The sequence below is a fragment of the Heterodontus francisci genome, chromosome 4 (assembly GCF_036365525.1).
Source record: "Heterodontus francisci isolate sHetFra1 chromosome 4, sHetFra1.hap1, whole genome shotgun sequence".
NCBI classification, from domain to species: Eukaryota; Metazoa; Chordata; class Chondrichthyes; order Heterodontiformes; family Heterodontidae; genus Heterodontus; species Heterodontus francisci.
In genome coordinates this window covers 176,310,694-176,335,421 of record NC_090374.1, presented here as the reverse complement: position 1 = coordinate 176,335,421, position 24,728 = coordinate 176,310,694, and the positions used below count along the sequence as shown (strand labels likewise).

Sequence of the window (24,728 nt, the reverse complement as noted above, 5' to 3'; positions counted from 1 at the left end):
AGACATGCATGAGGGTTTCAGCAGCAGATGACCTGAGGCAGAGGCGGAGTTAGGCAATGTTACAGAGGTGGAAATAGACAGTCTTGATGATGGTGTGGATATGTGGTGAAAGGTTCATCTAGGAGTCAAATATGGACAGCAAGATTGTGAACAGTCTGGTTCAGCCTCAGACTGTTGCCAGGAAGAGGGATGAAATCAGTAGCTAGGGAGCGTATTTTGTTGCAGGGACTGAAAACAATGGCTCCAGCCTTCCCATTTTTAACTGGAGGAAATTTCTGCTCATCCGGTACTGGATGCCAGATAAGCAGTCTGATAATTTAGCCACAGTGGAGGAGTCAAGACAGTTGGTGGTGAGGTCAGCGTATGTGAAAACTGGTAGTGTTTTCGGATGATGTTGCCAAGGGCACATGCAGATGAGAAATAAGATCTTCGGTGGACACCAGAGTTAATGGTGCAGTAACAGGAAGAGAAGCCATTGCAGGCTACTGATGGTTCAATGCGAACTATAAAACAGCATGCTGGGAGGATCTCCAGCTATAACTTGGAAGGCTACCTGCACACTGAACACCAACAGCAGCAGACAGTGGACATGCCAACCAAACCTCAACCGATATTTCAGGTCAATGCTGTGTATTCCTGCTGCATCCAATCGAGTGGGTGGTGAACAGCAAGATAACCAACAGGAGGAGGGCCCATGACGTAGCCACATCCTAAACCATAATGGAGCCCAGCAGACAAGTGCAAGAAAGTTTCTTCAGAGATTCTGAGAATGTAGGATCAGGAGTTGGGGACTGACTTTTGCAGAGCCTCCACCTCCAACATTCAAATTCCACTTTAGCCTCTGGCGCCATAAGGGTAATGAATGAAGGAACGCCACACATAAAGAGACAACATGGAAGTGTCAGGGTAGCAGTTAGCTTACTGCGACTGCTTTGATGGAATTATGCTCCCGTAACTGCAGATTCCTTACATTGAGTCTACAGCACAGAAACAGACCATTCAGCACAACTGCTCTACTTGTGATTATGCTTGACATGAGCATCCTCCTGCTCTTCACTGAACACGATCATCATAACCCTTGTGTTTGTCTACCCTCCCCTTTAAGTATATCTATGCTATTTGTCTCAACCATTCCTTGTAACCAGTTCCACATTCTCACTACTCTCCGGGTACAGACATTTCTCCTGAATTGGATTTACTAGTGATTATTCTAGGGCGGCGCAATGGTTAGCACCGCAGCCTCACGGTTCCGGCGACCCGGGTTCAATTCTGGGTAGTGCCTGTGTGGAGTTTGCAAGTTCTCCGTGTCTGCGTGGGTTTCCTCCCACATGCCAAAGACTTGCAGGTTGATAGGTTAATTGGCCATTGTAAATTGCCCCTAGTATAGGTAGGTGGTAGGGAAATATAGGGACAGGTGGGGATGTGGTAGGAATATGGGATTAGTGTAGGATTAGTATAAATGGGTGGTTGATGGTCGGTACAGACTCGGTGGGCCGAAGGGCCTGTTTCAGTGCTGTATCTCTAAACTAAACTATATTTATGGCCCCTAGTTTTGGACTCCCCCAAATAGGGAAATTGCGTCTGTATATTGTCTGAGTACCATTCACGAAATTGTAAACTTGATGACTATTGAAAAGTCGACTCCAGATTGTAAAAATACAGCATGATCCATCCAAGAAGCCAATATGAGTAGCCAAGTGTTCTTTTTAATTTTCTGTGCAAGATATTTTACATAGAATGACATATTATAATATTACAATAGCAGAGAAACGGGCCAATCAGTCCACGTCAGTGTTTATGCTCCACTCATGCCTTTTTCCATACTTTTTCATCTCTATCAGCATATCCCTCTATTCCTTCCCCCCCCCCCATATGCTTATCTAGCTTTCCCTTAAATGCATCTATTCTATTCACCTCAACCGATCCGTTCGAAGCTTCAAATCTTTATCACTCTATTTTAACTTAATTGTTTCATTCAAATCCATGCAACAAAACAAAATATTTTAAACTTCAATGATGTTTACATATGGAAAAATATACAAATATCAGGACGTACAATTCTTTGGTAATAAAGCTTCATTATCAAAATATACATCAAAATTTAGGTGACATTTTATGATTAGAAGTAATTAAAAAGGGAAATATAATAAACACCCATTTGCAATCTTGCACAGTCATTTCTTTGCACATGAATCTAGTTATGTTTGCACTGCTTACAACAGATCTATACTTGTGTGCAGCTTAGAATGATACAATTTCCTCAGCTGTGTGTTGCTTCGTCTGTTACGATCACTGGTGCCCTCGCATTGGCAGAATCTTAATGAATTTGTAACTTTGCAAATGAGTTTGGAAATTTCTTCTGCAGCTGCTGAATACCTGTAATCCTGGCAGCATAAATAACAAATCCCCAAGAGAGTAAGACGATGATCAGGAGTATCTGTACAAGATGAGAGATACACATTACACTAAATGAAAAAGCAAAATACTGTGGATGCTGGAAAGCACTCAGCATGTCAGACAGCATCTGTGGTGAGGGAAAGCGTTAACGTTAAAGTCTGCGCAGTTCAAATGAAAGGTAATCAACCTGAAACATCAGTAGGGTAGATAATGGGAAACAAGTAGATGTAGGATTTCCAAAAGGTATTTAATAAGGTGCCACATAAAAGGTTAATACGCAAGACAAGGGCTCATGGAGTTGGGAGTAATATGTTAGCATGGATAGATTGGTTAATGGACAGGAAGAAAAAAGTAGCCATAAATGGGACATTTTTAAGTTGGCAGGCTGTGACTAGTGGAGTGCCGCAAGGATCAGTGCTGGGCCTCAGCTATTTACAATCTATATTAATGACTTAGATGGAGAGACAGAGTAAGTTATCTAAATTTGCTGATGGTACAAAAGTGGGTGGAAATGCATGCTATAAGGAGGGCAGAGAGAGGCTGCAAAGAGTTATTGACAGGTTAAGTGAGTGGGCAACAAGGTAGCAGATGGAGGAGAATGTGGGGACGTGTGAGGTTATTCACTGGTCGTAAAAATAGAAAAGCAGAATATTTTTAAAAGGCGTGAAACTTTAAATGTTGATGTTCAGAGATACTTGGGTACACTAGTACAAGGAACACAAAGTTAGCATGCAGGTACAGCAAGCAATTAGGAAGGCAAATGGTATGTTGGCCTTTATTGCAAGGGGATTGGAATACAAGAAGTCTTGCTATAATTGTACAGGGCTTTGGTCAGACCACACTTGGAATACTGTGTGCAGTTTTGGTTTCCATATTTAAGGAAAGATATACTTGCATTGGAGGCAGTACAGTGAACGTTTACTAGATTGGTTCCTAGGATTGGGTTGTCCTATGATGAGAGGCTGAGTAAATTGAGTCTATATTCTCTGGAGTTTAGAAGAATGAGAGGTGATGTCATTGAAACAGATTCTGAAGGGGCTTGATAGGGTAGACAGAGAGGTTGTTTTGCCTCGCTGGCGAATCTAAAACACGGGCACATTCTCAGGATAAAGGGACGATCATTTAGGATTGAGATGAGAAATTTATTCACTCAAAGGGTTGTGAATCTTTGGAATTCTCTACCCCAGAGGGTAGTGGATGCTCCATTGTTCAGTATATTTAAGGCTGGCATAGACAGATTTCTGGTCTCTCAAAGAATCAATGGATATGGGGAGCGGGCAGGAAAGTGATGTTGAAGCCCAAGATCAGCCATAATCATATTGAATGGTGGAGCAGGCTCGACAGGCCATATGATTTACTCCTGTTCCTATTTCCTATGTTAACTCTGTTTCTCTCTACACAGATGCTGCCTGACCTGCATGGTATTTCCAGCATTTTCTGTTTTTATTACATGAAGTCTAGTGGATGGTGCTAAGAGACCACAAGTTATTCTTTTGGCATTATTCCCCAATGCAGGCCCATGGATTTTAATAGAGCTATACTGCATTTTTAAATGATGTATAAGCTTTGTTCAAAGCTATGTGGCTGCTAGGTACATTTTGGGCATGATTAAGCAACTGGTGGAAGGGTAGAAAATGAGGAATACTTGTTAGAGGAGTCACATATGGGTGGGTGGCCCAAATGATTTGTGTTGAACTCACTGCTCTTCCTAAGTGTACCTGGACTCAAACCCAATACAAAGCCAGCAAAATGTTCAGCCGGTTAAACTAAGCTTTAGGGAATACAGCTCCGAAATTATACTGAGCTAGACAAAGTGAACAGAGCAATGGCATAGTGAAATTTAATACAGGTTGTGCAGAATAAAGCAGAGAGATGCAAAATGAACAACATATTCCAGTCAACACCACAATTCCTGGTAAAGCTACCAACTTTCTAGTCCCTGGAGTCTCCAAGAATTAAAGACTCATCTCCAGGACTATGTCCAACCAGAGTTGGCAACAATGCTCCCCCTACTGTTCACTCCGAATACTCACAATGGAATAAATCCAATCCAGCGCTCGCTTACTAACAGGCATCATGACGGCCCTGGGCTCTCTTCACCAGGACAACCAGCCACCAGTGGGAAACTACACTTCCAAATAAAAAGATCGAGGAGATCTAAAATGCCCTCGTCTAATCCCAGCGGTTGGTCCTGACCGGCACTTTGTGCATCCTCTCGGAGTCCTCAAGCGTCCCGGCAGCCAGCGCAGAGAGCGTTGGTCCTCCGAGCGTCGTGAGGGAGGTCGTTGGTCCTCCAATGTCCCGGCGGCCAGTGCGTGGAGCGTTAGTCCTGCAATGGTTGGTCCTCTGAGGGCCAGCCGAGGAGGGAGTGAGGAGCCATTGGTCCTCCGAAATCCCGGCCGCCAGCGCGCGGGGCGCCCTGGTCCTCCAGCGTCCCGGTGGCCAGTGCGACGCCGTCACTCATCGCGTTTGTGTGATGGTGTAACCCCCTCATAGGGAGAGGCCTGTCCCGGCTGGGGCCTGAGCGGGAATAACGGGAGCAAATGTTCGCGACCGGATCGAGGAGGAGAGGGTGGGATGCTATAGTAGTTAAAGAAAAAAAAACACAATTAAAATAATTGTAATTCGAGTGAAGTGGAAGATCGGGTAGTGAGTGGCTGTTGCAGGTAAGAGACGGGCCAGGGGAAGAGGATTTTGTGCAGTTGGAAGCTGACAAAGGCCTACATGTCCCGGCCTGGCAGGAGTCAGTAAGAATGATTGCCGGCTGGAACAATTTGTGTAGTTACGAGGCGACAATGCAGCAACAAAGGGGCTAGGATTTTCAAACTAAAACATGTCATTGGTATTCGGGGTTTTAGATGTTTCCCTCCTGCTGGTTGGGAGAGTCCAACTCAACCTTAAAATCAGCCAGGCCATTCAGGAGAGAAGTTAGGAAGCAGTTCAAACAAAGGGTAGTAGGAGTATGAAACACTCTCCCACAAAAAGCATAGGTGCCAGCTCAATTCATTCTTTTAAATCTGAGATTAATAGGTTTTTGTTAGATAAGGGTATAAAGGGATATGGAGCCAAGGCAAGTGGATGGAGTCAAGATACAGCCTTGTTCTCACTTAATGGTGGAACAGGCTTGAGAAGCTGAATAGATCTTCCTGTTCATATGTTATCAACCGGGGTCTGGTTGCAATGATTGTAATGACAATGAGTTGATCTATGTGTGCACATTTAGAACATTTTGAAGGTGGCAAGGCAAGTTGATGTGGCTTTTTAAAAAGAAATGCATAGGGGATCCCGAACTTTTTAAATAGTTATAGAGAGCAAAAACAAGGAAGTTATGCTCAACCTTTAATGCTGGTTAAACCTCAGCTGGGGTATTGTGTTCAATTCTGAACACCAAACCATAGGAAAAATGTCAGAAGCCTTGAAGAGATTGCACTGGAGATTTGCTGGAATTGTACCTGGAATGAGGGACTTCAGTTATGTGAAGTGAATTTGCCATTGTTCTCAGAGCAGAGAAGCTTAAGGGAAGATTTAATAGAAATTTTCCAAATTCTATGGGGGTTTGATTGAGTAAATAGGGAGAATGGCAGGGTCAGTAACCAGAGGACGTAGAATTAAGGTAACTGGTAAAATGAGATGATATTTTTTTATGCAGCAATTAGTTGTGATCTGGAATGCACTACCTGAAAGTGTGGTAGAGACAGATGCAGTCGTAACTTTTAAAGGGGAATTGGATAAATATTTGAAGAGAGAAAAATTTTGGAGCTCTGAAGAAAGAGCAGAGAAGTGCAACTAACTGGACATCTGTTTCAAAGAACTGGGACAGGCAGGGTGGGCCAAATGGCTTTCTGTGCTTTGATTCAATGCGTATATATCACTTGTCAGTTTATTCATATATAAGAGGTGTGGAAGCAAGGTTAGAAGGGTGATTGGTAAGCAGCAACGAGTTAGGCTAATATGAATCACAAGATGAGAGGAGCAATGGTGGGGGGTGTACCCATATGTCAATGCTGTGTTCACTTTTGTTCTTGATTAAATATAGATGATTTAAATACCATTTAGAAATTAACTAATGACACAAATATAGGGTGTGGATGAACAAGACCCAGGACTTCAAATATGTAATTCCCTGAAAGTTCCAGTGTAAGTAAATAAAGCTATGCAAACAGTTAACAGCATTTTGGATTTTATAAATAGAGCCATAGATTACAAGACTGATAAATTTGTATATGGCAGTGGTTAGGCCACAATTTGTGTGCTGTGTGCCGTTTCGCCCTTGTCCCCATATTGAAAGAATATTAAAACCATCATTAATGTGTTGCAAAAATTCATTATGGCTGTGTTGTCCAACAGAAATTACTTACTGGGTATTGCTACAGTGAAACCATTTTAGCCACATCCATCAATTTTATTAGAAAACTCCTTAGATACATAGAAAACAACTACTTTTACTTCATGGCTGTATTTACTTAACATGGATCTGCCAGCATCTAGTAACCAAGGAAGTAAAGCACTCACGCAACCAAAATACATTCGTACACTCTACCTGTTAGTATTTTACCAACAAACACTCAAAAAGGTTAAAGTGCATAGGCATACACCACGTGAATTTAAGTATTGAGATCACATGCATTATTGATAAATGCAATCTGGACTCATTTGCCACATGTGGCTAGTGCACTAACAATGCACTAGGATGATGACAGAGATGGGAATCTACATGAGATACTGGAACTATTTACACTGAAGAAAAAAAACAGGAGATTTAAGAGAGGTTGAAATTACAAGGGGTGTTGATTGGATGAATAGTGATAGGCTATCTCGAATTATCCTACATACACAAGAACCCATTTGAATTCCTGGTTTTTCCAATGTTCAGCCTCCATCGATAACAATTTTATTAGGCTATTTTATGTGGTCGATAATAAGATGATGCTTATGGGAGTGGAAAGTTTAGGGGAGCATTTCTGTTTAAAACTCTTTCCCTTTTTCTACAGAAAATTATACTCTTAGCGGATTTTTAAAGCTGTTTTCAGCCAGCATTTTTTAACCTAACCAGGGAAGTAAAGAGACAAATAAGATACTTTAATTTGGGGGAAACAAAGGATTGGAATAGATGAAATTGAAGTTAATATATAAAAGAAAAAAATAGCGAAGAGGTGATAACACAGAAATAAAGGAAAAGCGTTTGCATCTTTTATGTGAAACCTTTTCTTGTGTTAATGTAGTAATAAAGCTATTACTAGTGCTTGAGTAGCTTTATTACAGCAACACACTGTGGTGTTCAGTAATCAACCCAGGAAGTAGTGGGTTTCCCAGGCTCTGCCAGCTGTCTTTAAGAACTACCATTAACGTAACCGAGTAGCTCAGTGTTCAAGATGCTGGATTAGTGAGTGTCCTGAAGAGCTAGGTGTCATGACAACACTCTTCCCAATATAAATACCACCCAAAAACAGAATAGCTCTCATGTTTGCCTATGTAAGTTGGTCTACTCCAAAAGTAATTAATTGTATATAAGGGCTTGAGATATTTTAATGACATGATAAGGTACCATATAAAAACAACTATTTAGCTTGAACACTGAATTAGCATTGTTTCGCTTTAATAAGTTCAATTAAAAAGTATTGGTTATATGTAGTTTAGTGGGATGAGAGTTCAGAGACAAGCTAAAACAAAACTTCAGAGGAAGTCCTTTACTGCTGTTGATTCGCAGTTAATGGCTTTCAGCAAAGCAAGTGGCACCAATTTCCTGATTCTTCCATGTGAGATGTTAACAGGTTTAATGAATACATAGTTTGGGAGCTCAGTGTCTGAACAATTACAGCAGCTTCCATCAGGAATGGAGAGACATTACAAAACTTGACCCCAAGCTATTACCAGAGGAGAAATACTGCTCAGCACTGTGATAATATCTACCCCAGACACCTGCAGCTCATATCTACAGCTTCTCAGAGTTTCATGGTGAGGTCTTAGAATAGACGGAACTGTATTTGAACTTTAATCTTGACTGTTGCTCTTCTGATCTCTTAATGTCACTGTCTGGACCAGCTAAGGCATGAAAGTCTTAATTACTTTGATAGTTTCACGAGGCAGTATGCAGCAAAGTTCTTCATTGCTGTTAAGTCATAGTTTTGGCTGTTGTATTAAATGATTTGGGGATTTTTTACAAATAGATGGCTAAAGAAAGGATAGCATTTATATAGCGCCTTTCACAACCTCAGCATGTCCCAACACTCTTCGCAGCCAATGAAGTATTTTTGAAGCGTAGTCACTGTTGTAATGTAGGAAATGCGGCAGGCAATTTGTACATTGCAAGATTCTACAAACAGCAATGTCAGTTGAGGGATAAATATTGCCCCGGGACACCAGAGAGAAATCCCCTCATCTTTGAAATAGTGGCCATGGGATCTGTTATGTCCACCTAAGAGGGCAGATGTTCTCAGTTTAACACCTCATCCGAATGTCTAAAAAGATTTGGTTTCAGATGCTCCAATGACCTAGATTTCCAAATAGAATTTTTTTTGATGGTTCATCTGTCTAAAGCCAGTGTTCAAATTGTTAGCAATCTAAATTGTTCGCTTTTATCTTTATGGTAAACGCCAAGTCCTTGTAATCCAGCTGAGGCCTGAAGTTATTGGATATGGTATGATTAATTCTGATTGCATAGGATATTCGGCAAAGAAACAGACCAGTTGGCCCAACCAGTCCATGCCGACGTTTATAAGAGTCATTTATGGCACAGAAGGAGACCATTCGGCCCATCGAGGCCACGCCAGCTCTCCATGGAGCTATTCAGTCTGTCCCACACCTTCGCTTGATCCTCGTAGCCCTGCAAGTCTATTTCCTTCATGTGGCCATCAATTTCCTTTTGAAGTCATTAATTGTCTCCGCTTCCACCACCCTTGTGGGCAGTGAGTTCCAGGTCATTACCACCTGTTGTGTAAAACATTTCTTCCTCATTCCCCCTGCGTCTTTTGCCCAAAACCTTCAATCTATGTCCCCTAATCCTTGTACCATTATTTAATGGGAACAGCTTTTCCTTGTCTAACTTATCTAAGTCTGTCATAATCTTGTACACTTCTATTAAATCTTCCCTCGATCTCCTTTGTTCTAAGGAGAACAACCCCAGTTTTTCCAACCTAAGCTTGTAACTAAAATCCCCCATCCTTGGAATCATTCTGGTAAATCTCTGCAGCTTCTCAAGGACCCTCACATCGTTCCTAAAGTGTGGTGACCAGAACTGGATGCAATACTCTAGTTGGGGCCTAACCTCCTCAAACCCTCTCCCATCTTTCCTCATCTAAATCTGTTAGCCTCTATTCTCTTCTCTCACATATGCTTGTCTAGCCTCCCCTTAAATGCATCTATACTATTCGCTTCAACCACCCACTGTAGTAGTGAGTTCCACATTCTCACCCTCTTTGGGTAGAGAAGTTTCTTCTGAATTTCCTATTGAATTTCTTGGTGACTATAGTGATGGCCTCCAGTTCTGCTCTTCCCTACAAGTACATTCTCTCTGTATCCACTCTTATCAAAACCTTTCATAATTTTAAAGACCTGTTAGGTTGTTCCTTGTAGCCTTTTTCAGGAGAATATAGACCCACCCTGTTCATTCTTTCCTGATATGGGCATCCTTGCATTTGTGGTATCATCCTTTAAAATCTTCACTGCACCCTCTCCAGCACTTCTATATCCTTTTTATAATATGGTGACCAGAACTGCATATAGTACTCTGTGATCTAACCAAGGTTTAGCATAACTTCCCTACTTTTCAATTCTATCCCTCTGGAAATAAACTGTAGTGCTTGGTTTGGTTTTTTTATGGCCTTGCTAAACTGTGGTGTGACTTTTAGTGATTGGTGTATTTGTACTCCAAGATCCCTTTGTTCCTCTATCCCACCTAGACTTGCACCTTCCAAATAAGTGACCTCCCTATTCTTTGATGTGCTATCTAAGTTAATAAAAGTGTTCTTTTGCAGGGAAGTGCTGCTTAGAATACTTTTAAACAATATATAAAGTGATTTTTTTAAATGTATATTTGCATATATGTCAAATAATGTTGGACCAGTCAGTGTGATTTGCTTGTTTTCAAGGTTTTGTGCTAATACTGTATAGTGGTTTGGGACAGGCCACAATCCTTCTGTAATATGTTTGGATTCCCTTAGAATATTTATATTTTGCATCTATTCTGTAGATTCATCTTCATCTTCTGCTCCAACAGATCTTTCTAATGTTAAAGCAATTTTTGTCAACCCTGCAAATTACGGTTTTATACCCATGAGCAAAGATGATTGGGTATTTGTGTTTGGGCAGCATTGTGTTCTTAGAGTGACAGAAAGCCCTTGTACGAAAGGAAGGTTGGTGGTGTATTCTACCTCACACACAGGTTTTTGAAGGGAAGCCAAGATTTTATTCATGAGAAAATAAAAATCTCACTGCCTTCAATACATGTCGGTAAACTATTATGACAGAATTGCAGCTACATGAAAAAATTTCCATTGGCAAATCCATGAGTGTTAAAATACACACCAGCTCTTCTGCTCTCTCTTTTAGCTGAAAAACCACTTTTTAGGGATTTGTGAAGATAATGGGCCTCGATGTTCACAGTGAAGTATTAATAATGGCCTAGTGCAGTGTGTGAACAAACTGTCCTTTCAGTCCATACTGGTGAGATGACAGTGACCTCTCTGCTACCTATAAAAGTCTTGTGGAAATGTGTTTGGGCAAGTTTCAAGCCAAATGTCTAGTGAACCTGCTTCCTCCAGATGGGCAATCTCGCTGAGAGAGGCTGCAAGGATGGCTGGTGCAGATAAAAGGCAGTGCCACACATAATGTGAGGTCCAATTTTAGGCAGAGTAGAGAGAACTGTATTCTGCATCTAATAGTATTGTGCCTGACTTGGGAGCTTTCAGAAGGTGAAAAAGTATTAATAGACATCAGTACCCACATGTCTGTAACAGAAACAGCTTCAATCTTCCACGTACTAATGGAGTGAATACAGATGGCAGGTCTGTCGCAATGAATAAGTCACAAGGGATTTCCTTTTTAAGATATTTTGATCGCGTGAATGCTACACTATGCATCAGTGGGGTTCAGTTCCTTATCGGCCAGTTCTTTCCCACATAGAGCAAGACAATCTAGGGTTGTTTGCGGGGAAGATACTCTTGTGTGTCGAGTGTTCAATTTCAAGGAACAGTGTGTCTTGGCAGTTATTCATATAATCGTGGAACAGTTACTGCACAGAAGGAGGCCATTTGGCCCGCCGTGTCCGTGCCGGCACTCTACAAGAGCAAATCTTTTTCCAGTAGCCCTGCAATTTTTTTATTTTCTAATAATTAGCCAATTCCCTTTTGAAAGTCATGGTTGAACTTGTCTCCACCATGCACTCAGGTAGTGCATCCCAGATCCTAACTACTCGTGTAAAAAAAAGTTTTTCCTTATGTTGCCTTTGGTTTTTTACACCTCTATCAAATCCTCTCTGAGCCTTCTCTTCTCTAAGAACAGCCCCAGCTTCTCCAGTCTATCCACGTAACTGAAGTCCCTCGACCCTGGAGCCATTCTTATAAGGCTGCGTTTGCTGACACCACCACCACCACTAGGTAGCGTTGCAATGGCACATGCGCAAATGCAGCCTGTGCCACTAAAACGTCACAGTCTGCGATTTCAGGCAGCTGCCAGGATTAAAGATGGTGCTGCTCAAATAATCACACGATGGCAACCTAAACACATGGCAGCACACAATGGCCGGAGGGGAAGGAGCGAGCAGGCCGGGGAGAGGGGGGGAGCGAGCGGGCCAGGGAGGGGGTTGGGGGAGGCGAGCGGGCCTGGGGGTGGGGGAGTGGGCTGGCAGGCGGGTGAGCCAGCGGTTGGGGTTGTGGCAAGCGGGCGGTGAGCCAGCGGGCGGGGGGTGAGCAAGTGGGCGGGGCGGGTGGCGGGGGGAAGGAGGAGAGCGCATTCGCCACCAGCAAGTTCTTCGGCCGTGCTGTCCCCGCACCTGCTCTCTACCCGCTCACCAGACCCCCTCTTCCCCCCACTCTTGCTCTCTCCCCGTTCCCCAGACCCCCACTCCCCCCACCCCTGTTCTCTCCGGCCCGGATCCCCCCACCATCTGCCTGCGTTGCGATGACCTCATCTGCACATGCGCCAACCCCATCTGCCCGCATTACGCGATGATGTCATCTGTACATGCGCCAACCAGTCCTGGCACTGCGGAATGCAGCGCATGCACAGAGGGTAGGAACCAATGTGTGCAGATTGCCGCAGTCGGATGATGTAAGCTGCTGGCTGCGTTGTCAGTAATCACTTTGTTCTTCTAAATCTTTTCTGCACCCTGTCTAAAACCTTCACATCCTTCTGGAAGTCCGGTGCCCAGAATTGAACACAATTCTCCAGTTGAGGCTGAACCAGTGTTCACCATAACTTTGTTGCTTTTGTACTGTATGCCTCTATTTATAAAGCACAGGATCCTGCATGCCTTATTAATGCCTTTCTCAACCTGTTCTACCACTGTCAATGATTTATGCACATATACCCCAGGGTACCTCTACTGCACCCCCTTTAGAAATGTATCCTTTATTTTATATTGCCTTTTCTTTTTCTTCCTACCAAAATGTATCACTTCACAGTTCTCTGCATTAAATTTCATTTGTCATGTGTCTGCCCATTCCACCAGCCTGTCTATGATCTCCAGAAGTATATCGCTATCCTCATCACAGTTCACAATACTTCCAAGTTTTGTTATCTGCAAATTTTGAAATTGTGCCCTGCAGAACCAAGTCTGGGTCATTAATATGTATCAAGAAATGCTGTGGTCTTAATACCGATCTCTGGGGAACCCCACTATATACCTTTCTCCAGTCCGAAAAACCACCATTCACCACTACTCCATTTCCTGTCACTGAGCAAACTTTGCATCCATGCTGCCATTGTCCCTTTTATTCCATAGGCTTTAACTTTGCTGACAAGCCTCTTATGTGGCACTTTATAATCGCGTAACAGTTCTGAGAAAGAGGAGAACCAAACCCCAAACCTCTTGACTTTTTATTCAGGCATTGTATCCAGAAAAGAATGGTTGCCATGAAGAAATAGTCCATGTCAGAAAAAGGCCTCTGCGATTCTTTCACCGATTAAGTTATCGATCACAAACTTTAAACTTCTTTTAAACTGCATTAGGTAAAAATGCATGAAGCTGGGAAAATACTCAATTTATTAATCAACAGATTGGATGGCGTCTCAGGTTGAAATGAAACTCTCATCAGAAGGTCTGCTAGGCTTGGAAGGTTTGATCTGTCCACTGTAAAATATTTCTGTAGTTGAGTTCTTACACTTCCAGTTGCTGTACTGTTTTGCTCTAGCTTACTAGTTCAAAACTTCTGAACAAACCCATGGTATAGCATGTTTGTATTCCAGATGAGTCTGTATACAGTCAACAGTTGTTCGAGAGGAAAGTCCCAGCATGGTAATGGTAATGCATTGAAAACTGGATGCACGCTAGGTGCTTTATGTTAGAAGGATTTTTAGATACGTTTCTGGATTTCAATTTCAGTAAATCGTTTTGCGTTTGTTACACATCCCTGCATTGTTTCTGTTAATCACTGTTCCTTGGCCATCCTACAATGCTTCCATCTTAGCTGATCCTCTCCTGTGCTGTTGTAAGGACAGTGGTTATTGAAACTCACTCATAATAGTGATTAGAAAAGAATAAAAACATGGCAACCAGCTGGTTTTGGCCTCAGCTACAATATCCCACATGATGGGGTGGATAAGAGGATTGAGCACAGAAACAGGAGATTTGGCCCAACTGCTGAAAGCTGTTGTTTTTGCCCCACACGAGCCTCCAACTCTACTTCATCTCATCCTGTCACCATATCCTTCTATTCCTTTCTGTTTTGTGTTTATCCAGCTTCCCTTAAATGCATCTATGGCATTAACCAGTCCCTTTGGTAGTGAGTTCCATATTCTCAACACTCTCCAGGTAAATGGATAAAAACAATAGTTTTCTGTTGAGACTTTTATAAATTATTGAAGTTTATAAAGTATTAGAAAGTTGGAGGATGCCCAAGGCAATAGCAAATTATGATTTCTACACCAAAAGCAAACCTTGGGAGTGAAAACACATTTAGATGTTCTGGGTGCTATATAAATGCAATTACAATCCTTGTAACATCATAAAAGTTGGACTCTCAGAAGACCCAAATTTTAAATCCAGTGGACAGACCTTGGCACAAAATAGTATCCAGGCACTGAGTTTATCATTCATTGTTGGACATTCTTGTGGTATAGAAAGCTGATGGGAAAGGGCGTGGGGAGAGAGAATCCAGGCAACTCATTCACATTCTTTATCTTGCTTCTTGGCAATTAGCCTAACATATAGTGGTTATATGTGTGGAGGTAGGACTAAACCTCCTCCTGGTTAGGAAGGCGAGTGGGATGTGTCTGTTGACTCTGGTTTTTTCTCTTCCAGTCCCCCTCTCTGCAAGTTCATTTTTTGGCCTTTACTACATACATGCTACCTGTGATATTGAAATTTAGACTTGGATTGAATGGTGCTGCGTAGTTGCAGTTTCCTCTACCAATCCAAATCACGAGCCTGTGGAGAGGGGGAGCTGGAAGAGAACAAACCAGAGGCACCACACACATCCCACTCGCCTTCCCAACTGGGAGGAGGTTTAGTTCTACCTACACACATAACCACTATACCTGAGTCTATCTGCAGTTTCCTTTACCAATCCACATTAACATTGCTGACCCTGGCAAGGTAATGGGACAGCTCTTCCGCAGTTCATTAAGTTTGAGAAAACTTGGATGTGAGAACGAGGTGAGCTCAATTGCTTTGAAAAATGTGAATCTTTTGGTGAGGGGGAGACTGAAAATGCTACTGGTTTAGTTTGCTGCTGGCTGTTGCAGCCAAACTGGAACATACGGTCTTTCTGAGTTTTTACGTTAATTAGATTTGTTTATTTAAAGAAAATGAATTTAGAACATTTTCCGATTTGTATGTTGTCCTGTGTGTCAATAATGGTTTGTGTAAATTTTTACATTTATGATATTGGTTGCATATTCCAAATGGCCTGGAATGGATTGAAATTGGCACTGCAGTTTTACTTCCTGTGTGAAATTAAAATCACCATCATTTCAATCCATAATGGCAACCCAGATGTCAAAGCATTGCTGTCCGTACTTGGTCTTTTAACTGATTTCTCGGGATGTAAGTGTCGCTGGCAAGGTCAGCATTTATTTCCCATCCTTCATTGCTCTTGAGGAGGTGGTGGTGAGCCACCTTCTTGAACTGCAGCAGTCTGTGTAGCGAAGGTCGACCCACAGTGCTGTTAGGTAGGGAGTTCAGAATTCTGAGCCAGCAATGCTGAAAGAACAGCGACATATTTCCCAAGTTGGAAAGGCGAGTGATTTGGAGGGGAGCTCACAGGTGGTGTTCCCATGCACCTGCTGCCCTTAGTACCTCCCAAAGCTGTGAATCCTATCAAACAACACGCATAAAACTTCGAATCCTGTTCTCAGCTTCAGCTATAAGTTATATAGTTGTTGAGAACTTTGTACTATGGGATGGAGAGCCAGCTATGAAGCTGATCTGTCTGTGAAAATTTTTAGGTTTGACTGGGTAATTATTTGGTCTGTAATGTACAGAGCATATGGGTTACATAGAATGTACAGGACAGACACATGCCATCAGATACACAATATAAAAATATGGGCAATAAAGTAACACAAACTTCTATAATAAAACTGATCTTTTCCTATTTCTAAAGGTCTGTTTTTGGATCAAACTTTCTAACCCTAGATTATTTCAAATCTCATATCTTGCACAGAATTATATAGACTTTGCAGTGCAGAAACAGGCCATTTGGCCCACCTGGTCAATGCTGGTTTTTATGCTCCACACAAGCCTCCTTTCACCTTTATTTCATCTTATCTGCATATTCTAATATTTCTTTCTCCCTCATGTTTATCTCTGTTTTTCCCTTAAATGTATCTATGCTAGTCTCCTCAACCAATCCCAGTGGCAAGTTTCACATCGTCACCACTCTCTTGGAAAGAAGTTTCTCCTGAATTCCCTATTGGATTTATTAGTGACTATCTTATATTTATGGTCCCTGGTTTTGAACTCCCTTCTAGAGAAAAGAGACCCTGACTGATGTGTATAACTTCACAGTTCTGGTATCATCTTTATAAATCTTTTTTGCACCTTCTCCAGTGCCTCTAGATCCTTTTTATTACATGGATTTACTCCTTAACTATCCTGTGCTGCAGATAGAGGTATTTTGCAATGGTACATTTGAGAAATGCTTATCCAGGTGGTGCCATGCAGTCGCTGTACAAAGCAGAGGCAGGATGCATCATCAAAATACCACCTATAAAGTACAGTAATATGTTGTATTCTGGCAATATAATTTAAGCCAGATCCTTGTTCTGTTTTTTTTTAAAAGATACGAGGTGGCACGAACTGGTTGTGCTTGTGCCTGCACCTGTAGTTCCTAACAAACTAAGCTTGTTATCTCAAATGTACTTTGGTTTCAAATACTCCCTAGGGGAGGCTAAACTGGGAAGTAAGTCACTCCAGGCCACTCATGAGCCTCCTGGCTATAGAGTGGCAGAGGCCTGGGACCTGACTTCCAGCCTGACTGTACTATACTTCACTGGATTTTACAGGCAAAAATAAGCATCTTTTCTCAGCTTTTTGTTTTTGTGTGGGATCAAGAAGTACTTCATTGGGATTTTTATGTTTTGTTTTCAGATTATGGCGTCTGCTACAGAAGATTTGAACGCAGAGAAACAATTTTCACCAGAGCCTGAAACCAGCAAAATTCCACATGGAGTCCGGGCTGAAGCATCGCCAGATGCAAAATGCCCCATCTGTTTAGACAGATTTAACAACATGTCTTACATTGATCGCTGTTTTCATAAATTTTGCTTTCGCTGCATTCAGGAATGGTCTCGAAACAAAGCTGAATGCCCCCTGTGCAAACAGCCTTTTAGCTCCATCTTCCACAGCGTGCGGACGGAAAATGATTTTCAGGAATATGTACTAAAGGCGACAGAGAACGGCTCGTTTGCTAGTCCGGGCGGGCAGAGGTTTAGGTACCGGACGACACTGACCCGGGAACGTCGGATGACCCATCAGCCACGGAGGTCCACAGTTATTCCTGAATTGCCTGACAACGGAGTGGTGTTTGAAGGGCTTGGGCGGCAGCCCCGGATACATCAGGGACACAACTTGCGTCGGATGATGCTGCGACTGGGCGCCCGGAGGAGAGCACAGTCCGAGGGCAGATCTACGCGCCAGGTCCAAGAGCAAGAGATGATTAATTTTAGACGGGAGTTGTACCGGTCGGGCTTGCGGGTCAGGAACGTCCAGGATGGGGGTCGGTACCGCGATGTTTCTGCTGAATTCTTCCGCCGCAATGCAGCCTGTCTTCACCGGTTAATACCGTGGTTGAAACGTGAACTCTGCGTCTTGTTTGGCTCCCATGGTTCTGTCGTCAATATTGTGCAGCACATCATCATGTCTAATATTGTTCGATATGACATGGAAGGTGAGGCTTTTCAGGAAGAACTCCGGCCCTTTCTGCTCAGCCGCACAGACCATTTCTTACACGAGTTTATAAGCTTTGCGCGGGCGCCATTTAACATGGAATCGTATGACCAGAGGGCCAACTATGACTGTCCAGCTCCATCCTACGAGGAAGAAAGTGACTCTGATTTATCTGTAATCACAATCTCGCCTGACGCCGCTAACATTCAGGAAGAAGACAGACCGACTCCCAATCCTTCAGAGTCAGCTGTTGGCCTAAGTCAGGCAAGATGGGACGATGAAACGCCTGGCCCTTCTTACTCAGTCACAGAGACCGTGGAACCGATTAATTCCTCACCTGGTGAAATCTCAGTTGTTTCTGAAGAGACACCACCACAGACTGGATCCTCGATACTTGCGGCGTCAATAAAGACCGATCCTGGCACGAAGGAAGAGGGCTCAACCCGTCCAGGCGATGATTGCTTAATAGTCGGTTATGTGAAGCCTTTAGCTGAAAGAACTCCTGAGCTTATTGAGCTGAGTTCAGACTCTGATGTTTCTGTGCAGGCCACAAGCACCGAGGTTGTTGAACAGCCTGTGCGAATACAATTCCACAGCACCAGCAGTTTGTCTTCGTCAACTCGGTCATCGTCAACTAGATCGTCTGTGTCTAGGGACTGTTTGAAAAGAAAGAAACAGAAAAAGAGTAATAAATCAAAAAGAGAGAAGCACCACGGTCATAAAAAAAGTTCTCATTCTGGGAGCAGCACGTTACATCCAAGCAGGCACAGGGAAAGGACATCAAGCAGAGTTCAAGGCTATTCAAAAGGTAGATCCAGAATTCGATCACAAAGTAGAGACAAGCGTGATCTTAGGAGACATGAGCAATCAAGCAGCAGGGATAGAAGCATGGTGACTTACAGCAGAGGTGAACATCGAACTAAAGACCGGAGTGGAAGAACCGGTAGAGACAAATCTTCTTCAAGAGAGAAGGCCAGATCAGGCAGCAGAGAGACCCGTGCCCATCAAACCCGAGACAGAAGGAGATCAAGGAACAGAGAGAGAGCGTCATTCACCAGAAGTCGGACGAGGTCACAGAACAGTGACAGTGTTGTTTACAGACATAGAGCGAGGTCGCGTTCTTGGAGCAGAGGCTATGCTACTGTGAGAGACAGAAGGAGGTCTAGAAGTAGGGAGAGGACATACAGATACATGAGAGAATACCAGGAAAGAAACAGGGGTTTCTCGTATCAATGGGAAAGATATAGTTACCACAGTAGACCGAGCGATGGCCATGATGCTGCACCTAGAACCAGAACTCACCACAGGAGAGGGTCACCGTGTTCAGATTATAGAATTCGATCTAGTTCTGAAAGTACAAGTTTCAGAAGCCCAAGTAGCCATAGGGATGATGTCTATTACCAATACAGAAGTTATCAATCAAGAAGCCCATCCAGTACCAGGTCTAGAACTACTGGTAGGACTGACAAAGTCAGGCAAGAGAAACCTGGGGGCAAACGAAAATATAAAACTCATTATTTGGAAAGTTCATCCAGCAAAGAGAGCAAAAGTGCATGTTTGCAGCTAACTAATTTGTCATCAGAAATTCACATGTTGTCCAGACAGGAGGGTAGTTCTCCTGGCCCTCTTTCACAGTGTAGCAGTAACTCGAAAAGTGACTCTGTATTACTTGAGAGTACGTTAGATAGTGAACCAAAGTTGAAAAAGCACAAGGAGAAGAAAAGAAGTTCAAGTGTGGAAATAGTGTACGAGGGAAAGGTAACAGAGGCAAGTAGGCACCACAAGAGAAAGAAGAAACATAAAAAGAAACGGAAAAGGGAAAAGAGCAGCGAACAGGCCGATACTGAATGTCATTCACCCCTTGTCATAACCATTGAAAGTGATAGTGATGTGATTGTTACAACCATGGAAGATGACAACAGCACTGTAGGAACAACCACTAACCTTAAAGATAACAATTTGGAACTTGAGAAATGTGTTCTTGAGAACAGGGCAGCTCGGGATCTTCCCAATGCAGCACCGAATATTTTCTTCAGGCACACAAGCTCAGAGTCCTTGGACGTGTGCGAACTGTCTGCAGATTTTGATCCTAGTCCTCCAAATCCAAACGAACAGACTCGCTTTGACAAAGATGATGTAAATCCAGTGACTGATGCTGACGGTCATCAGAATTTCAAGGGGGAAGAGCAAGACCACGGACAACACTGCTCTTCGCCAAGTACAGCCCTTCCGAAAAACTCTTCAGACAGGCCGCCTTTGATATTGAAAATCCCAATGAGGTTAATTAACGGGGCCAACATATTTCATCATCCAACCGAAAATGCATGAAAACAATTGGAAATTGCTTCTGTTCACCTGCCGCCCCACCACCACCTCCCCACTCGCCTAGGGAATTTTTATTAGATTCGTACAGTAGCACCGAGAAGATTACTAAGTGTGGTCAGCAGCTGGCATCATATGTACAGATTTGTTTTAAAAGAACATTCATGTGACAAGACTGGTAACACTGTACAGATAAATTTTGCGTGCAGATGCTGCTTAACAATAACAAGAAGGTATAGATTCCTATGCCTAATCTGTCCATTGGAAATTTTATAAATATGGCGTATTAAGGTCAGACGAGAAGTTGTGTGGGTTTATCTATTTAAAGATGTTACAGGTTTCTTTTCATCTGATTTTATCATTGCCAAAAGTACACCACAAAAACTTGCATTTTAACTGCTGTCAACATTCACAATATGCAGACGGGACGACTTGGAGAGATTAAAGCCACTTAAACGTCTGTAAATAGTCATACTTGAATGTTCTAAAATAATTGCCAAATATATAGAACAATCAAAACTGGCCGTTGGATTGGCAATAAAATGTTTTTTTAAATAATTTTACAAGAATAGATTTTGATGACCCATTCAATTTTTCTGGATAAACTTGTTCTAGTCACATTGAGAGCTGTTTCCTTGTGAAATGAAATACTTTTCAGGCTCCCTTGTTGGCAGTATTGGATGAAAACATTTAGGCTTCAGCAGCGATGACAAATCAACGTGGGTAGCAGTTTTGTTCCTTACCCTCAGGAGTTGGTTTCTGCAGATTTTGCAGAGTAATGATTTCCACTTGCTTTCTGTCACCCTGATTAACACTTCCAGCAAACTAGAAAGGTTTCCTGTAATGTTAAGAGGAGGGCTTCAGGGAATTTTAACCTTTTCTATTTCCAGGTCAATATATCTGTTGATTCAATCTCTTGCAGGTAAAGGGCAGTTTTTAAAAACCTAATTGTTATGACCAGGTGAGAAAGGTGTCTAGGGGTCCCTTTCAGCCTTCACTTGGTCTTACTGTAGCAGGGTTTAATTTTAAACACACCGTGTTTTGAGCTCCCCCTTGGTGAATCCTTGTTCACCGCTTTCCAATTATGAGGCAAAGAAATGAGCACAAACAGGCTTTCTTAGGTTTAAAGAAGAAAAGTGAAATTTATTAAAAATTAAACAAACTCTAATTCAGTTGATGCCTATGGGTACACGACACGCCCACGCTAGCATGCATATGCGATACACACATGCAAATAGAGACAGAAAAGAGCAGAAGAAAAATAAAGTGGAGAGATTTGAGGCAATATCTGAAGAGGTTGTAACGGTTCTTCGAGCTCACTGTAGAATCCTTGATTGTGGGTAGATCTTGCTTTTCTTTAGGACCCAGTATTCTTCTTAAACCTTGTTCACTGTAGGAGACTTTCCTCTCTTGGGGTTCATGTGTCTTCAGTGGATTCCGAAGCTGGTGAGAAAGAGATGGGAGCAGACAGGAGAGTGATGTTCTCCCAGGAGCAAAACTGCCTTCTGTCTTCAAACGCTGTTTTCTCCAATTTAAAACTCTCAGTTCAAAACTCTCCAACAGCCAGTTAGTCATTTGACTAAACTGGTCTGACCACATCCATTCTGTGTATTGGGAGCAGGGACCAGTTCCTTTGTTCCAACACTGTCTGCTAGTATGCAAAAAATGTGTTTCTGGCTAGGGGCCTGGCAATTCCTTGTAATAGGCCCTCTTTTCCCAGCAGCAATTTGAAGTTTAATGTCCATGTGGCTAAATTAATGTGCCTCATTCTTGGCGGGTGGGGGCCTGCATGACATAATATAGTGTGTACATGATGTCCTGTCATTAGTTGGAAATGTATTGTTGCTTTTGAGAGATTTGTGAGAGGGTGTTGTGAAATGTTATAAATGGGCTGTTAGATTAACCCACCAGCAATTTAGTTAAAGGTGGACAGGCTGGAATTTTATCGAAAGATTCATCCTACTTGTAAGTGATTACCTGCATGCCCCCCTACATTACAACAATGGCTATACTTTGGCTGTGAAGTGCTTTGGGACATCTGAGGTCATGTAGGGTGTGTTACAACTGAGGCGGGAGGAGTGCACTGTTTATTCTAGTTCCACTTCTCCACAATCACAACATATATTTAAATCTTTTCCCACTTACCAATGCGGTCATTCATAGCCTCTGTTTTTATCCTAGAACAATACACAACAACCAGGTTTCTTTAATAAACAACAAAATTATCATTTTATTAATAAAACAAGTCTTAACCAGTAATGAAGTAAAGCATAAACACACAGATTGAAATATTAAAGTTCCCTTTTTACTTTGGCCCTTCACACTCACCTACACATACACCAGTTAACTGGAAAAATAAAGGGATTTTTGTTTTTAGAGCTCTATTACTGCTCATTCTGGAAGAAACAGCAGGTGAGAAATGTGTTCCAAAAGTGGCAGACAATCTGGCCTCCGAGTACACGTAGACATGTCACTGGGATCTTTGAGAACAGTTCTCTTCAGGCAGCGTTGAGAATTAATTTGGCAGGCTTTTCTTCAAAGACAGGAGACGAGATGAGTTGACACAGTGGATTTCTCAGGGTCCTTTAAGGAGGTGCTGGAAAGCTGAGCTGGATTGTGGTCATCTCTCCTTCCTTGGAAATTCCTTGGAAGTTCTCTCTTGGAGGTGTTCTCCCTTTTTATACAGTTGAACCACAACTCAGAACAATTCAAAAGCGAAATTAACAACAGCAAGTCAACATTTTGACCTTAATCTGTCACTTCCGCTACAACCAGATGAGAAAGGTGTCTGAGGTGTGTTAATATCTTCACCTGATCTTATTGTAACAGGGTTTAATTTTAAACATGCTGTTTTAAGCTCCCCTTTGTGAATCTTTGTTCACAACTTTCCAATTATAAGGCAAGGAAATGAGCACAAACAGGCTTTCTATGGTTTAAAGAAGAAAGATGAAATTTATTAAACTTTAAACTCTAATATGGTTAATGCCTACAGAAATACGATACGCCCACGCTAGCATGCACACGCAATACACACATGCAAATAGGGACAGAAAAGATAAGTACAACAGTTTGAGGCAATCTCTTGTTACTGTGCTTCGAGCTCACTGTAGTCCTTGATTGAAGATATGGTCTTGCGTTTCATTTGGGCCCAGTGTTCCTTTTTAAACCTTGTTCACGTAGGCGACCTTTTCTCTCTTTGAGATTACGTGTCTTCAGTGGTTTCCAAAGCTGGTGAGAGCGAGATGAGGGCAGACAGGAGAAGAGCTGTTCTCAGTCCATGAGCACACGGCTTTCTGAGTTCAAATAAGAACATAACAAAAGAACTAGTAGGAGCAGGAGTAGGCAATTCAGCCCCTCGAGCCTGCTCCGCCATTCAATATGATCATGGCTGATCTCATCTCTGCCGGAACTCTACTTTCCTGTCCGTTCTCCATAACCCTTCAACCCATTACTAATTAAAAATCTGTCTATCTCTTCAAATTTACTCAATTGCCCCAGCATCCACTGCACTCTGGGGTAGTGAATTCCACAGACTCACGACCCTTTGAGAGAAGTAATTTCTCCTTATTTCTGTTTTAAATCTGCTACCCCTTATCCTAAAACTATGACCTCTTGTTCTAGATTGCACAAGAGGAAACATCCTCTCTATGTCTACTTTGTCAATCCCCTTAATCATCTTATATACCTCAATTAGATCTCCTCTCCTCCTAAACTCTGGAGAGTAAAGGCCTAAATTGCTCAATCTGTCTTCATAACACAAACCCCTCATCTCTGGAATCAATCTAGTGAACCTCCTCTGAACTGCTTCCAGTGCAACTACATCTCTTAAGTAAGGGGACCAAAACTGTACGCAATACACCAGGTGTGGTCTCACTAATACCTTGTAAAGTTGGAGCAACACTTTCCTACTTTCATGCTCTATTCCTTTTGCAATAAATGCCAAGGAAGTTCAAATTCAAAACTCCAGCCAGCTAGTCATGTGACTAGAACTGGTTTGACACTATTGTGTATTGGGGAAGCAACTGCTGGGGTCCCCATTGTTTCAACATTGTCTGGTACTATGCAAATGTCTGTCCAGTCAGGACTTGCAATGTTAAGTTTTTGTTCATGTGGCGAAATAATGTGTGCCTCAGTCTTGGCAGGTGGGGGGTTTGCCTGACATTTCTTTGTAAACAACTTCTCCACGTATCCAAAGTTCTCTGTTGTTTATTGAGCTGGAAGTCAGGTGGTTTCCCAGAAAGGCTTGTTTTTCCTAACAAGACCACTCAGTGCCCCTTTCAAAAAACATTTCCAGAGACTGTTTTTCAAAGTAAAGTGGCCTTTACATGACCCCCTTTTAAAACCCCAAAGTTTAATATTTCTTCAATCTTTCAAAAATAAATCCTCAAAAAATATATTTAACAAAACACACAGGCACTTTAGTAACAGGTGCTATTGAAATGCAGGTCTTTTGACTTTCCCATGT

General features: G+C 42.4%; 2 protein-coding genes across 3 annotated transcripts; one reads left to right on the top strand and one right to left on the bottom strand.

The window, feature by feature from the left end:
* Window positions 1-1,686: 1,686 nt before the first annotated feature.
* On the bottom strand, window positions 1,687-4,725 carry LOC137369427 (small integral membrane protein 27-like). Its single transcript, XM_068030628.1, has 2 exons — window positions 4,431-4,725; window positions 1,687-2,437 (listed from the first exon to the last, which is right to left on the bottom strand). The coding sequence occupies exons 1-2, from the start codon at window positions 4,473-4,475 to the stop codon at window positions 2,318-2,320; spliced, it is 165 nt and encodes a 54-aa protein (XP_067886729.1). The 5' UTR covers window positions 4,476-4,725; the 3' UTR covers window positions 1,687-2,317.
* On the top strand, window positions 4,723-24,728 carry toporsa (topoisomerase I binding, arginine/serine-rich a). 2 transcript variants are annotated; one of them, XM_068030625.1, is made up of 2 exons: window positions 4,723-5,063; window positions 17,144-24,727. In XM_068030625.1, exon 2 carries the CDS (start codon window positions 17,147-17,149, stop codon window positions 20,267-20,269), a length of 3,123 nt encoding a protein of 1,040 aa, XP_067886726.1. In that variant the 5' UTR covers window positions 4,723-5,063; window positions 17,144-17,146; the 3' UTR covers window positions 20,270-24,727. The 2 variants fall into 2 exon arrangements, with proteins under 2 accessions (XP_067886726.1, XP_067886725.1); XM_068030624.1 differs by lacking the exon at window positions 4,723-5,063 and adding an exon at window positions 5,080-8,352 and having other exon boundaries at window positions 17,144-24,728.

Coding starts and splice junctions, on each gene's coding strand:
- LOC137369427 (XM_068030628.1), bottom strand. CDS start 4,475: ATGATGCCTGTTAGTAAGCGAGCGCTGGATTGGATTTATTCCATT. Junction 2,438..4,430: donor TGGATTGGATTTATTCCATT/GTGAGTATTCGG, acceptor CATCTTGTACAG/ATACTCCTGATCATCGTCTT.